The 17,052-nt window shown below is 34.6% G+C and overlaps 1 protein-coding gene across 1 annotated transcript in view; it reads left to right on the forward strand.

The window, feature by feature from the left end:
• Positions 1-224: 224 nt before the first annotated feature.
• Positions 225-17,052, forward strand: part of LOC142984316 (homeobox protein six1-like) — a 34,142-nt gene continuing 17,314 nt past the window's right edge. The window contains exons 1-2 of the mRNA XM_076131837.1: positions 225-491; positions 8,124-8,754. Coding sequence (XP_075987952.1) covers positions 8,650-8,754 — 105 coding nt within the window. The 5' untranslated portion in view covers positions 225-491; positions 8,124-8,649. The remainder of the gene's footprint in view (positions 492-8,123; positions 8,755-17,052) is intronic.

The following is a 17,052-nucleotide window of genomic DNA, read 5'->3' on the forward strand; positions in this document are numbered from 1 at the left end:
GGAATTCACACAAACCGCTAAACGCTCATAGTCAACCATACGCCTACATAACAAACACAATTGTTTCACAAAAACTGAAAAATGGCGAGCTACACACCAACCAATAAGAGGCGTCACCCTTCAACGGGCAAACACGACCTCATTGGTCGAATCGACCTCTTTAATTCATCACGACCAATGGGAGGGCCGGACGGAAGTTGTATTCAAACCAGTTCCATTTTAGCCGCCGAGCTGCGCGCACGCGTTTCAAATTTGGTTTTAATATTTTAAAAAAATCGCATTTCGAACTGATTTCGTGTTTGCGGCCAGTGTTTTTGAGTTTTGTAGTGTGTGTGTTTTGTAAAACCGTTACCGGTTTTGTTTCAGTTTCGTTATTTGATTGTAATTAGGTTGTGTTTCGTCACCGGTGGGGGTGATATTTTTAGCATTTAGCTTGTTTGAAGCTGTTGGTGTGATGCGGGACTGGTCTTAAATTAGCGTTGCACACGACTGTGAGTATATCTTCCTTATTTTTAAGCTCGGCCGTCGGCAGACGTATATTTGTCGACATTTTTATAGGATGCTACTAATTTAGCCTTAATTTGTGAGAAAATATGAGTCATACTGTCTTTAAATTAGCATGTAGACGAGACAAATTTTGCAATAAGTCTACATGAACAAAATTGCACGATTGAATGAATGTATGTATGAAATGAACCTTGATTGGGTTATTCTAAACATGTGTGTATGAGAGAAGCACTCCATAATGCAAACAGACACGTTTAAAATATATAAACAATAATATTATTGATATAAATCATGCAGCAATAAATTATACTGTTTATTTAAAAAGCTTTTAACCCATTATTATAATAAAAACAATTTACATACCTATTTATTGACCCAGGTTAAATTTTCTGAAAAATGCTGAGCAGAATTTAGTTAGGTTGCTTTTAAAAAATGTAATGTAATAAAGAAATCATTATTGGTTGATAGTATTGAATAATTTAGATTGTTACACAAGACAATTAAAACAACCTGCCATTTATGGAATGATATCTATCTACATGAATAAATAGACGTTTAAAAAAATGTAGAGCCGATTTTTATTTTTAAAATTTATCACAAACATGATAGCGCAAGACAACTCAATAAAAATACCTGGATATTTAAAAGAAATAACTATACTTAAAAAGGTATTTGATCGTCATTTTTACTAACATTAAATAAACAACATCAAGAAAAGTCTGTGGGAAGAGCGAAATTACTATTGATTTATAGGTCTAGTAAAAAATCTTGAGTGAAGTTAGAACAAAAACTTATGTAGGTCTTCTTCTTCTTGTCGTATGGTTACTTATATAATCCTAAATACATCGAGATAAATTAACAACCAGGTTCAGATCAAATACCCGTGCTCATCACACAATTATTTGTCCCGGGTGGGATTCGGACCATACGGGGCGTTACGGTTATTGCGGCAAGGCGACCACTTTAACCACTGCGCCAAATGTGCAGTTCAACACATTTCAGTTCAAATCAAGAAGTATAAACCATGGCGCTAAGTCCGCTAATTCTTTTCTTGTGTTCTCATAAGTATTTGTTTTTAAACACTTAATTCTTGGATTGCCCTTGGCCAGCAGTGGTGAAGGCCGGCCATTTTCTATAGTAAAACGTAAAGTTCAAAGAGCGACGGCCGTTGTATCACGGAATAAAATACCCTCAATGTCTTTTTTCAGCTCTTGAAGGGATGCAATTTTGCTAATAAAAAGCACTTAGGAACCATTAAAAGTGCAACGAAACAATGCCTTATGAAGAAAATGAATTTGGCCCTTTTCTCTTGCCACTAGATTCTAAAATGTGGTGGTTTTGAAAAAGTTAATGTATAAATTCTATATTATATAAGTCTTTACCACATTTCGGGATTATAGAATCTCGGAATTTTCGGAGGAGTGCTTGGGACCGCGTACATATTTAAAAAAATGTATGGATTCACAATCCGTTGAAAATGATAAATTCACAATTCTATATTATGGTATCATAAAGGAAGGAAAACAGCTATTTTATTAGTTAGATAATAGCCATAATTTAAAGTTATGTCTGTATTAATATGACTGGTTGTTTGTATACACCCACATTTCGATAGATATGTCTGGTGGCATGTAGGAGGCTAGATTATAAGATAAATAACGTATATATGCATGTAAACAGGGTATTATTTCATTATTTCTTGAATAAGCAAAGATAAACTATAAAATACGGCTAAAAATACGGTTGGCGTAAATAAAATGAGATCGGCCCTACACATTTCACGTACTTTTACCGATTTTTCAAAATCAAATAAATAAAACGTAGGTATTTTATCCGTAACATTACAATGTCAAAAAATATTAAAAGATAAAGTAAAAGTCTATAAAATATTATCTAGTGTAATAACTAATTAATAATACAAAGCGGTGTACAAAATACAGCCAAATTCCCAATTTTCAGGCATCTCTCTCATATACCTTCAAACCCAAAAAACAAGCTTTCAAACCATTAAAACAAACATCACATTCAACTCTTTAAATTCTAATTAAATACCTTTAAAAATTTTATACACATTTGACAAAACTATCAATTATGTAAACGCTCTGTCCGAGTCAAATAGGCCTAACTCAATTCCCCTGATGTTATCAGATGCTCATAAAACCGTACTTTTACGTTTCGAGACCTCGGGGGGTTAATTAATGGTCTTGTAAGACCATATTACACCACAAGTTACTGCTATACCAACATAATAAACTTGGGAACATTCGAAACACATGTTCAAGGGATAATATTATTGAAAAATTTAATTAATTGCCCAATAAAATAACGTCTCAGAGATTTTTTCGAAGATTTCGATCTTTTATACCCTTGACAAAAAGTTTAAAAAGTTGTTGATATATTTTGGGGCGCTAGTAAAGTGACATGTTATAGTTTTTTGGCGATTCGAAAACCGTAATTGAGGATTTCTTTGATTGAAGATAATAACAATGTGTTCCGTGAATTTTTGATGTTTTTTGTCTGAGATTAAGTGATTCAATCAACTCTTTTGTTGTTTATGTAGATGATATTATACCAAATACTTAATCTATGCAATATTTCACGTTCTACATACATAAAATCACGCCTGTTATATCAAAAGTGTAGGTAGAGGAATAAGATAAACACCCAGGTTTTGCCATTTAAAATGTTAGTCTCATGTAATAGAGGGCAAGTCCAGTTTTTAACCGGGTACGTTACCAAAGTCCGAGCTACTATAGAAAAAAAAAATCTAAATCGAAAAGATTCAGGAGTTTTTTATGACCCGGGAATCAAAGCTAAGACCTCGTGATCTGCAGGCGTATGCAGCTACACTCAAACTACGGGGACAGACTTGACATTTTACAAAAAAACCATGCAATATTTCATGTTTTGTCTTAAAAATATGCATGTTGTCGTGATGTGTGCCAACTCGTATTATGCCACTGAAGCGGATATTAGCCTCACTTCCTGTCACTTTGAACACTGGCTAAAGGACAGTGGCTACTGTGATTTATGACTGCTAATAATAATGTAATTGTTGGTAAAATCTATGAAAAATATTACATATTATGTGTTTTTCTATGTATGGGATTGAAATTTGAATTGGAGGGTTCAAAATACGATAAAAACGGACCAGGTTTTTGTGTAAAAAGTTACTCGTAATGTTAGTTTATTAATAAAGTTTTATACCACAGCTGGGCAAGGGTCTCCTCCCGAATTGAGGGAGGGATTAGGCCTTGAGTCCACCACGCCGGCGAAGTGCGGGTTAAGGATATTGCAAGGCCTCAAGAAATGCGTAATTTTATTTTGTGACGCCTAGAATTGTCTTATTTAATAGGATTCAAATAAACCTAGGAATTTGAAAATACAGATAACGCAAAGCCGCAGAGTGGCAGTCAGGAAATACGTGAACAGGAATTTTGTTACAGTAACAAAAAAACGTTTTTAGTCAAACATTTAAAAACCACGTTAATAGACTAATGACCAAACATTCCTAATAAAATCCTTCCCATTTAAACTTAAACAATCATTTAATTAATTCAGACATTTTATCACAGCGATTATCGGTAAAAACCGATTTTTATCAGCAACCAAACTCACAACCGAATAATTGGTATATCGAGGAATCACATCACTAAATAGTGTAGTGATTTGTTCGGCCATCGAAGAGTGGTAAGTTGTCGATAAATCTTATGTTTTACAGCTGGTGTTGTGCGATAAGGATCGTACACCACGTGGGGTATACACGTAGTGATGGGCACGTATCGATACAAGTTATAATAAATGTACTGGTGGCGCCAGCAGTTCGGTGCCGGAATGCTAATTGGAAAATTATCGGTTATCGTGAAGTCTCTATGACTTTTATAAAGCTTATTATATTTTACGGTTTTTGCAAAATGACGAGAGTTACGGTTTTTGGTGCGTGAATGGTTGTTTTGTTTTTACAAATTACTTGAAGAATTTGGTTGTCATTTTTGTCAATTCTCCATACTATTTGCTGTCAAATGTATTCATAAAGTATGTTAGGTTTTTAAAGTATTTGTTTGGAATTCGTATATTTTTTATATTGCTATTTATGATGATTACTTTATATGTCTCTTTAAATCGTTTCCTAGAGAACGACCATGTTTTAAAAAATGTCACGGACATATATTTTTATTGCTGCATTAACATTTGTTTGTTTCACACAGAAAGCTATAAAATAAAAGGGAATGGAATGTGTTTTTGTAGATATTATTACTGTGACAAATCGTCCTGTGAATCTACCCGTTTTGCTTTCGTAAAATGTATATTTGCAACAAGAACATTTCCTAGCAGTTTTAATTTCTTTTATTTAAAATGGTGATCGTTATCAACTTAATTTGAATATCATCATCATCTCACATATTTGAATATCAACTTAATTTGAATATCAACCGCAAATAGCGGATTGGAACCATTTTTATGTATTGCTAAAGACTACACTTTCAATTATTTTTACTTAAGAACTTATTTTTTAACGCCTTAGTTAGCACTTAACACTTAGAGAGCCTAGTCCCTCTTTCATTCCAGCAGAAGTTCCACGTGTAACAACCAGGCCCATACTTCTAGGCAAAGGCTATATTTCCATACTACCACGATTGGTAAAAACAACCAGAATTTCATGCAGACAAAACAACATTATCTCACTACATACAAAACAACTTGGAAATCATCCAATAGTAACACAAAGGCAACCTAAATTTCTTCAATGATTCTATATTTATAATATTTAGTAGTTTGTACGCGTTCGAGATTGTCTCCACGTCTCAGACATTTACGTTTTGACCCGATTACGTGTATTTTTGCTTTACCTACTATTGTTTATTTTTGGTTTTTGAGATGAACTTTTAAGAGTTCATGTGTAACGTCATTGAGATTTCGAAATTGTGTGGCAATGGTTCAGTTTAAGAATCGCAAGAAAACCTCCGAAATTGTTTTTAGGCCTATCTCTACATTGTCAGCCTTCGGTTCAGGTTTTTGTTATATAAATAAATATACATGGACAGCTCACACACGACCATCTAATTCCAAACTAAGCAAAGCTTGTAGGTACTATGATAACCAGCCAACCAATAAACATACCTATATACTTACTTCTAAATACATACTTGTTTATATAGAAAAATATACATAACCAAAGCAACAGTTGACTTTTTTTTTATATATATCTAGAGTCTAGAGGAAATAAATATTTCTTTATCCTAGCAATTTTCAAACATTTTCGGTTGATACATGCCTGAGATGTTTAACTACTTTACGAACCATTATACAAAGCTTTTAAAAACTAAAATAACCACAGCTTTTAAATTAATTGACCTGTCATAAGCGCCAACATTTCCGACAAACAAATAAAAAACAATGTTAAAGCGCCACACGTCGTTGCAATTTAAAAACAATTGTCCAAAGACAAGACAAATAGCGAACTGTCATTTCTGACACATTCGAAATTCAAAAAACAAAACCATCGACAATAAATGTACATCACTGTTGAGCCGTCAACTCCATATATCAACAGCCCTCCTTTGAGATTGTGTCGATGATAAAAATTACTTAAACACCAAACATTTAACATTGTGGCCCCAAGCGACCCTTATCTATCTCTCTCACGCTTCATTTAACGCGTAGGTTAGAAAGAGACAACCATATATATAAAGTTTATTTTAAAATTTGAGTCTTTATAAAAATTTGGGATTGTTTTATAGAAATTGTGAAGTAAATCTTGCGTTGTCTCGTCACAGAATCTAAGTAATACTTCAAAGTACGTGGTGGAATTCTGTTGGTAATAAAAATATGGAAAATTGATGGTAGGGTCCAAGATGTTGTGTTTTGATTCCGTTTAGAAATTGATTTAATGTGCCTTCACTGTTTTTGTTTGAAGGGGAATGGGGTTTTTGTGACAGTCATGTTCTTTTGGAGTATTAAAGGAAAATTATGTTCTTTCCAAGTTTGTCCTATTACTGGGCGTAAAAGAAATAGGCTACCAGTTTGAAATGGTAGTGTATAAGACTATAAGACCTCCATGAATTGGCTGCCTTATTATTTCTATAGTTTCGGAACCCTAAAAAACCTAAGTTCGCAAATACACCTCCCACTTGACCGTTTTTTTAAACCATATTATCCTATATAATAACTTGCTGACCCGGCAAACGGTGTTTTGCCATAAAAATTAAAATAAAAAGTGTCACTTAGGGGCATGAAAAATATTCGGAAAACAGCTATAGTCGAAAATGAACTTTATGAAGAAAATACAAACATCGTACAAATACTTCCTTAGCATACTAGGTCAATATATTACTGTACTTAGATATCAGGCTCCCGTTTACAAAACTTTCATTACACTGTTGTAGAGTGTTGCCAGGTGCATTAAACTAAATAAAAGGTGCGAAACCTTGCCGCAATATGTGTAAACGTTTACGAAGATAGCAGATTAATTGACTGTTGTAATATTGGGTTATATTTCCTTTGAAACTGATGGATATCTGACATCATTTGTCTTGTTTTGATGTATTTTTAATACACATAATATATATTTAAAAGTAGCTGATCCGCGCAACTTCGCTTGCGTCACATAAGAGAGAACAGGTCAAAATTTTCCCCGTTTTTGTAACATTTTTTACTGGTATTCTGCTCCTATTGGTCGTAGCGTGATGATATATAGCCTATAGCCTTCCTCGATAAATGGGCTATCTAACACTGAAAGAATTTTTCAAATCAGACCAGTAGTTCCCGTGATTAGCGCGTTCAAACAAACAAACAAACAAGCAAACAAACAAACAATATCTTCAGCTTTATAATATTAGTATAGAAGTATAGATAACGCCTTTTTCCCAAAGGCATGGGCAGGTACTACAACTTTAGTGTATTTTCAAAATAATATGAAATATTTTGACACACTTTTAGCTTTTAGATTTGAGATATTTACTTGGATTTTATTTTTAGTGAAAATGTTTCTCAAGACACGCTAATAAGAAATATGAGTTATTGTGATGCAGAATACTAACATACTAGTTAGCTGATTTCCATTTGAATGTCCTTTTTCTACTGTTATTTCAAGTCCTTCCATTTTAAGGCCTTCCTTTTTGTTAAACTGCCCCATTCTGAGCCAATTTTTTTATAAATTTAACCCATTAATGTCCCACTGCTGGGCAAGGGTCTTCTCCAGGAATGAGGGTGGGGTTAGGCCTTAAGGTCCAAATTAATTACAAGAATGCAACAACTAATAGAATCTTATAATGAAAAGTACAAGAAGAAACAGGTACATAAATAATAATATGATTTAACCGTAATGTGGTTATTTCATGTTATAATAGAATTGTAGATAAGAGTTATGAAGTTCAATTCCAGTCTTTCATCTTTACACGTATTCAGATAGCTAGACAGATTTATAGGCTTTTGCTGGCAACACTATACAATTGTAATTTTAGTATTACAAGTGCAAATAAATTAACATTTGCTACTTGATACGTGCAATTTAAAATAGGATACAACACACAATATTTCAAAAACTATCGCTTATTTATGCCAAGGCTTTTTAATTAAGATTAATAAATACTAATCGTCATTTTCTCTTGTTACAGGTGAACGTACCAGTCAAAATAAAATGAAAAAGAAGAGAAAACCAATAAGTGAAATTTAAAACAGTAATTTTAGGAGCATTTAATTAAAAATACTGTCTGAAAACCAGACAGTCTGTTTAAAAATAAAACGTGACTTTATAAACAACTTACTCGTTCATAAACAAACTTAAACCATTTTCGAAATCGGAACACAAATAAGTAATCGTCGTTTAAAAGGTGATCGCTTTTGTTCAAACATTTTTGGGACTGCCGCCTTTTTGTTTATTTAACTTTTAAAAAGTATTTTCCCAAAACAGTGGGAAACGAAACGCAAACACTATTAAAATCGTGTTGACATTTAAAATAAAAAAAGGAAGAAAAAAAGTGCGCGTAATTTTGACAGTTCTTTTTTTTTAATAGATCGAATTGAATCGCGCGGGAAAGTGATCAAGTGACAGTTTTCAAGTTTACAAAGCTAGTTTTGATTATTTTTCTTGTGTGATTTGTGTGAAATTGTGTCAAAGTGGCTGGGGACGAGCATTTGGACATGTTGGGGGGCCCCGAGTGGGGGCAGCGGGAGTCCAGCCCCCCTAGAGACGCTCCCCTGCCGAGTTTCGGTTTTACACAGGAGCAAGTGGCGTGCGTTTGTGAGGTAAGTTATGATTTTTATTAATAGTTATTAGTTTTTATTAATATGGCTGTTGTATTTACTTGGGTAAGTATTATTAAGTACCAATTAATGTTTTATTTGGTCTAGTAAAATTAATTTAGGCTTATATTGGTCATTATTACGTTGATCTGAACATAAAATCGTCTAAAACATATTTGAAATATTAAAGTAGTATCTACGTTGTTGCATTTAGCCAAAAGTCGAAAATTCTATGGCCTAGAGATATAATGGATACTTAATTCTCATACCATATAGAAACAACCAAAAGGCACATTTATCTCAGGTCACAAAAATATTTTCTGAAATATCAAATCGTTAACGCAGCTTCATTTAAACGTTACATTGTAAGCAAAATCAAATTGAGTTCAAGTCATTTATTGTTTAATTATAACAACAGTCGCTTAGTAAGCATTCTTAGTAAACGATTAAGTAGGTCCGGCTTAAGTTGAGAGTAAGCATTTATGCTCAAACAAGTACAGGCAAGAGCATAAATGTGCATATGCCATTTTTGTTTATAATCGCTAGGCAATTGCCATAAAAATGTTGCTTTCGAAATAGAAAAGACAGAGTCACCAGTCGACTGGCTATCGTTAGTATGTGCGCTATAGTTACAGTGCTAAAGCTCCTGAAATATCTAAATGTAAAAATGTACAAAAAATTTCGCTATTCTTTCTACTAATACTGATAAATATAACAATAACCTATTACTGACCTGCTGTTGAGCAAGTATTTACTTTCGAAAAGAGATAAGAAGTCAGGGCTTGCATACACCACGCTGGTCAAGTGGAATTGCTAGACATTTTGACACTAAGTTTTCTTAATTGATCTGCAGTTCATGACCTCACTGAATAAACGCGCAACACATTTTTTTAAATGCAGTTATAGATACATATATTATGTAGTTGAAAACAGAAATATGTCATACGTAGGTATTTGTGTTTATGACTGTACATACATAGTTGCTTGTAAAAGTACTTATCTGGTTTGATTTTAACAAACATATAAGTATCTAATTAGATTTGACTGCACGTGTCAAATAAACATAGGACCGAAGTGGTCATCTCGCCATAATGATGTAATTATCGTTGACTTAGCATTATTTTTGAAAAAGACTTATCGCGTAGTTAGACACAGTCATAATAAATTAAGGCTTGCTCGAATAAAATTCATTGGACACACGGTCATTTGAATCCAAACTAAGCAGAGCTTGTTCTATGGTACCACAAAAGACATACTCAATTTGATCGTTTTTTTTTTTTTTTTTATTATTTTTTTTTTTTTAAGACAACTCCCGCACTAAGAGTTGCTCTTGTGTCGCGGGGACTTTTACAAACATACAAACAACGGACACAAAGCACAACCAGACCCGAAACAATTATTCGTGGATCGCACAAATAAATTCCTCCGTGTGGGAATCGAACCCACGACCTCCCGTTGCAGTGGTATCGGCGTGGCGACCTAAACCACTGCGCCACGGAGGCAGTCAATTAAACATCAAAGAAACAAAAACTTACGTGTAACTTAAAATTGAGTATCGTTTGAGTATTCAGCCATAAATACTTCATTTATATCATACATCTTTTCCTATAAGAACCACTATAGTTATGTTAAAAGCATATGTTTTTAAAGGTATAAAAACATATTATATTACAAAACAGCGTAGTCTTGACTACGGGGTTTCAACCCGGATATCCGGTTACTTGGGGCGTGGTGGATAGGGGGTGAAACCGCCAATGATATTGCGAAGTACTGAGGGTGTCTGTCTGTCTGTGTGCTGTCTGAAATTGATGGTTTAATGATGATTTATGATAGCGAAAATTTCTCTTTTAAAATCAGCACTTATGACCGATTTTTGAAGTACATTTAGCGATAGTTTATCTATTCAATCTGTCATGTTTAAATAACGCTCTTGAATAGATAAACTACCGCTAAATGAACCTCAGAAATCGGGCATTTGGCATTTTCAATATAGTCACAAAATGACTCACAAACTGAATATACATATTTCTCCATAATTCGGATTGCCTATTGCCAAAAATGTTATAAAATTCTGTTTGGTGGTTTTTGAGTTAGTCCTGTACAGACGTATACAATTGACCCCCAGTTTCTGAGGTACGTTTAGCGGTAGTTTATCTGTTCAATAGAGTTTAAGCTCATATAAAACTGATAGTTTGAATAGATAAACTACCGCTAAATGTACCTCAGAAATCGGGTATAAGAAACCAAAATTGTATAAACGATATAGGGATGTTGTTGGATGTGAATGAAGTAAGGGAAGTTTGTACAGATCGTACCAAGTGGCTTTCTCTCACGTCTTTTCTGTGTTTCGCTGTTACCTAGGCAACTCTAGGTCTCTTTTATTACTTGGTTCAAAACACTAACACAATAGGTAGGAATCTAAACGTGGAACATTTAAATCATAACTGTTTTATCTAAAAACATTGTAGAATCGCTGCTTGAAATTTTTGTAAGATAACATCAAGGAATTTCTGCTTGAAGATTTTGTTAGTAATTAATGAAGTTTGGACGTTCCCTGTTGGCAATTGGTGATGTTTTTCACACGACAAATATACAACATGATTTATACATTTGTTGTTTTGTATATGAGTGTATTTCTAACACATTTCCGGTACTAAAAATTCTATTTTTCAGCGAACTTTGGTTTGTTTTCTCAATCAGGAGTAAGTTCTGACAAGGTTTTTTTTTTGCTTTTTAGCTTTTTTCTATTAATTGTAGGGGTTAATTCTCTCGCTGTCCCTTTTCGATAGACATTACGATTTCTTTACCTTTTGTTATAAATAACCAAAGCTCTCCATTATTATCGAACGATTCTAAGAATCGTATTTAAGTAAATACTTTGTAATTTCGGAGATTGACCTTAGTGAATTAAATATTATGCATTCTTCTTCCTATTAACCAAAATTGCTTGAAAATCCGTTCAGTAGTCTCTGAAATTATCATGATCAGGCGGAATGGATTTTTTATTCAATATTAAAGTTTTTTACATACATACATAAAATCATGCCTTTTCCCCATATTACATGTTTTGCAAATGGAAAAACCGATTATCTATCTATACTCCAATTTTTCACCCAAAAACTTATTCTTATACTACCAAAATAATTTTAATCAAAAACTACACCTACTATCTTTATAATCCCATAACAATGATATTTTGATCCATCACATTTCACCGTGCGCCCTCCGGTAGTCATGGCACAAATTGAATGGGATGGACCCCTAATGGCGGATCGGTTACATAATTTGCGTTAGGACGCCGCTCATAATGAGATGTTTCACTCGTTATCTAACAATGGGATTAGTTTTTGTTATGGTTTTAAAAGAGAGGTAGCCATACGCCTCCCTTGTACCAGACAAAAGATTCAGACTAAAAGTTTATTCTGTCTTTTCGAAGAGATACGATTCCTGATTCTAGTTAAAAAACTGGCCAAGTGCGAGTCGGACTCGCACACATAGGGTTCCGTTCTATCATCTTTAATAGAAAATTACGTTTTGGGTACACCCCTCAATATATATATTTTTTTAATTTTATTATTTGTTGTTATAGTGGCAACGGAAATACATAATTTGTGATAGATATCACCGTTTATGAGATACAGACTGGAGACAGACAAACAGACAGCGAAGTCTTAGTAATAGGGTCTCGTTTTACCTTTTGGATACGGAACCTTAAAATGACGATGTTTTACTTAAATTTACAATTATAACTATTGATTATTGCTGAGCTCTGAATCCAGTTCCTTAATTTACCACTTTTAAGAAGTTTAAAATAAGAAGCTACAGCGAAGTGAATAAATGTTCCCCTCTTTCTCCTTTAAAATTAAAAAGAAGAGACTTAAACAATTTACTTTTGAAAAAGTGCCGGTTAGCTTATCAACTGGAATGGCGAAAGTTGTCCTAATACGTTGATGAATTTTATTATAAATTATTTTAGTGTTGGATTGCCTATTTATTGAGGAAGTCTATAGGCTATGATATAACATCACGCTACGACCAATAAGAGCTGAGTACCAGTAAAAAATGTTACAAAAACGGGGAAAATTTTGACCCATTCCCTCTTATGCGACGCAAGCGAAGTTGCGCGAGTCAGCTAGTTTCTAATACACACATAAAAGTTCGCTATTTTCATATTATCAATGAATAAAGACAAAACGTTGGCAAAGTTAATTTGATAAACCTACGTTTCAAATACAATTCTGCAAGCTACACTCAGTCTAATGCAGTGCAACTAATGAGATGAAAACATATGATAAATGTACACGTGTATTGCCCCACTACGAGTTGCACCGTACAATGTATGTACAATTGTACATATATTAGGTACTTGGCACTTATTTAACTGATATTATATTTGTATACTAGCTTTACTAGCTTAGCTTTAGCTCGTGACTTTTCTGCGTGGTAGCATTTGCATGGGAAACATAATCGTATGCGTTAATGCAGGTTATGAATTAAGAATCTGTGTACTTATTAAATGAAAAGAAAGGTAGTTCTATTGTCCTCCAATCCAAAATATCTCATCCGTCTAGTTACATTAAAATTAGCTGTGCACTGTGCGGGATTTAGTTAACAGTATCCAAGTCTGTGAACAATACACAGGTACACTCTAATCCTTACAGGCTGATGGTACAGATAACCGATACGACCGGAGAGAGGTCAGGCGCGGGACAAACGACTTTACTTTTTCTCTGAGGCACAAATTTAAGCACTCCTTGACAGAAAGCCTCACGAGTGAATACCTTATTAGTCCATTGAAATGTTACATGAGTTTTACATTTCTTAGAGGACGCAATTTTATTTTTGGAATATGTAGGGGGGGTCAATAGAAGCTTAACTTGAAGTTTGTGGGGTCGCCACTGTTATCCCCCAGCCGCCATCTTGGAAAAGGGAACTTCAAGTTAAGCTTCTATTGACCCCCCCTACAAGTTCCAAAAATAAAATTGCGTCCTCTAAGAAATGCAATATTCAGCCCTAAAATTGTAACATTTCAATGGACTAAATGTCCGAAACTGTGGCAGTCTTCCGATCGCGCCACACAGAGAAGAGTAAAATACATCCTTATATACAAACTATACATTAACTATAATAGTAAGAATAAACTGCCAAGCGTGTGTTTTGGCATTCTTGGATCATTAGAAATGAAGAATTGTGAATAATGTATGCATGTGGTGAATGCAATACGGCGTGACTGGGACTGGCAAGAGGTACTGAAAAGTTCAGTGTTATAGGTACAATTTCGACAATATGTTGCTATTGGGAGTGCAGTGTATATAATTCGAAGATTGTTGTTTGTATTAAAACGTGTAGTTTTGATATTTCCAATGTTTCCTGTTAAATTGAACAATGTGCTTTCTTTACCATGTCGTGCTGCTTCGTCAATGTCCTACTATATTTTTTTGTAGATACTTTTGATACCTAGCATGCCTAAAATTGGTTTAATACATGGAGAGCATGCAAAATTCCCAAAACCGCACTTGGCCAGCATGGAGGACTCAAGGCCTCCCTCGTTTGGGAGGAGACCCTTGACAGCAGTGGGACAGTTATGGGTAAAAAAAGACCGTGCCTACTTAAATCACTCGGGTATCACTGCTTGTAGTATTATTTAGGCAAAGAAACAATGGTTAGAGAAAATAACTAAGCAAAATAAATAAATTTAAAAAGAAAGGAAGAGTGCGTTAAGCAATTGATTGACTTATAGAAAAAAAAATAATGATGAACCGTCGCGCCAGTGCTTTCAAAGTAATGTTTCGTAGAGGTGGTATTTTTGTTTGTATCATAAAAAGTCTAGCAATTCACGAGATAAACTCGTGTAACAAATATTTGAACACGCGACTGTAATGATTGTTTTCGATGTTTTTCAGTCGCGCGATGTTTGAAACTAAGCCAAATGATTTGTGTATAGTACAACGAAAATATGCGGTACTGGCTGAAAAATAGGACTTTTTATTACAAGCATTAAGAAAATTTACGGAAATGGGACATAATCTATACTAATATTATAAATGTAATATATTTTACTTTAGCTTGCTTTACTTTTGAAACTCTAAAATACAAGTTTATCAACGTAAATTACTGATTCGAAGTCCATTTATTTTTATCGTTACATATTCTAATTAAAGTGAGGTTATCTAAGTTAGTTAGGGTCCTGTATGACAAGATGCAAGAAGTAAGGAAAGTTTGTAAAGGATCGTATCCAGTGGCATTCTTTGGTCTCCCTCCCATTTTGGAGAAAAAGGGGTGATATTATGTATGTATGTTTAAGTACGTATCTATAATTTGAGTTAAGTTCTCAATATGCACTATCAACTGTTTATTTCTTTGTGTTTTTATCACACATTTGACAATGACAAACGGTATGATTTCTAAGTACACGAGTCGAACTGCGCAGGATAGCTAGTTTTAAATAACACTGACATTAGTGATTGGTTTTAAGATTGCACAAAAAACGCTATTGTTGTATAATAGGCTCTCAACTATAACCATGAGTGTCGGTCGAGTAGTACTTGCTTTCCACACAAGTGGTCGAGGGTTGAAACTCGGGGCCACACACGAATTTATCGGAAAGTTGTGTGGAATATTTATTATTTCACCAGCTGAATGACGAGATCAAAGATTCATTATCAAACCCGGCAGATGCACTTTAGAAAAAAACTTGCTTATGTCAAATCCTAGATTTTCGCGTATCATCATGCTAAATTTCATTAAAATCGTTTCAGGCGTTTAACCTTAACGAGTAATAGAATATTAATTCTTTAATTTCTATGTGACAGTGTAATGACTATATTAGCTTTATGTAAGGTTGTATAACCTAGCGAAAGGCAATATTAAATTTTAACTACACAAAAACTAATAATAAGCCAATTTTTTTTTTACTCTTGACTTTGACTGTATCAACGCATTCAACGCACAATCCAGACCACTGGACGGATCGAACTTAATTTTGTATGCAGGTAGATGCTATGACAAAGTGCTTGTTCACGTTGGAACTCGCGGGCGCGGTGGCGGTCGCGAGCGCGGGGACGTGGCGATTTGTGTTCACGTTGGCCGCCAGGCGGGCGTTTGGCTCAAACTGGCTCAAACTGGTTGATCTTACTTGACATCGCGAGTGGATCGCGCCCGCCACCGCTAGTTCGACGTGAACACACACGAACATCTTCACTTGTTTGATATTGGCGCGAGCGCGCCACGCGGGCCGCGCGCGACGCCGCTAGCTCGCCCGCGACTTAGACCGCGCGAACGGTTTGTACGTGAACACTTCGGTACATCGCCATATGTTTGATATTTCGCGACCGCGCCCGCCACCGCGCCCGTGAGTCAACGTGAATGAGCACATAGGCATCCGCTAAGAAGGATTTTGATCAATTCTACCCCCAAGGCGATTAAATAGGGGATGAAAAAAAATCTGTCCTAAGACCCAAACCATGCGGACAAAGCGGGTAAAAGCTAGTACCTTATATTTGCAACCATAGTTAGCGGGATATTTGTATATCTGCTACACTTTCGTTCCTAAAAGTTTTTCTAAGAAACAAATTAAAAAAAAATTGGCAAGTAATATTAGTTTAGTGTATTGATTTAGGCTGCACTAGCCGGATGTGAGCTGTTGTGACCACATGTGTTTGAGCCCACCCTTGTATTGTTGACAGATGATAAGAACTGCACTGATGATGTTTTTTGTTAAATGGCAACATTTTGGAATGTTTTTTTTAGGAGTTGTTACGTGATAGGTCGATAGGAAATTGGCGTTAATAGTTACCGATGACAGATAATGTAATAAGTTAGTTACTTACTTAATTTCTAGGTAATTATATTTTTTCGACTTCGTCGGGGTATGGTACAATTTCATACCATTGATTTTATTCTCGTGGCAAGTCTGATCCCGTCGATCCCATACAAACATTGTCCCGACAGTTACAAACATTTAAAAAAACAATTTAGTTTATTTGTTCAAATGTTACGCGCGTACATACATTTCAGTGAGTTATTTTTATTTATATAGATGTGATTTTGGTGGAAATAATCTTTTTACCTTTTATCTAATTAAATGTAATTACATTCAGAAGTTGTATATCTAGAGATCTATTAAACACTATTTCTAGCTTAAAATACCTTTAAGAAGTCGAGTAGTTGGTGCATCTGACTTTTACATCTCTCACGTTTTTCTCACGTAGCGTTTTTTATGAGTTTTGACGCTATTGAATAGATAAACTACCGCTAAATTTACTCAGACACCGGGGGTCAATGCTATAGACAGCTTCGAAA

This window comes from Anticarsia gemmatalis, chromosome 26, assembly GCF_050436995.1.
Source record: "Anticarsia gemmatalis isolate Benzon Research Colony breed Stoneville strain chromosome 26, ilAntGemm2 primary, whole genome shotgun sequence".
Taxonomy (NCBI): Eukaryota; Metazoa; Arthropoda; class Insecta; order Lepidoptera; family Erebidae; genus Anticarsia; species Anticarsia gemmatalis.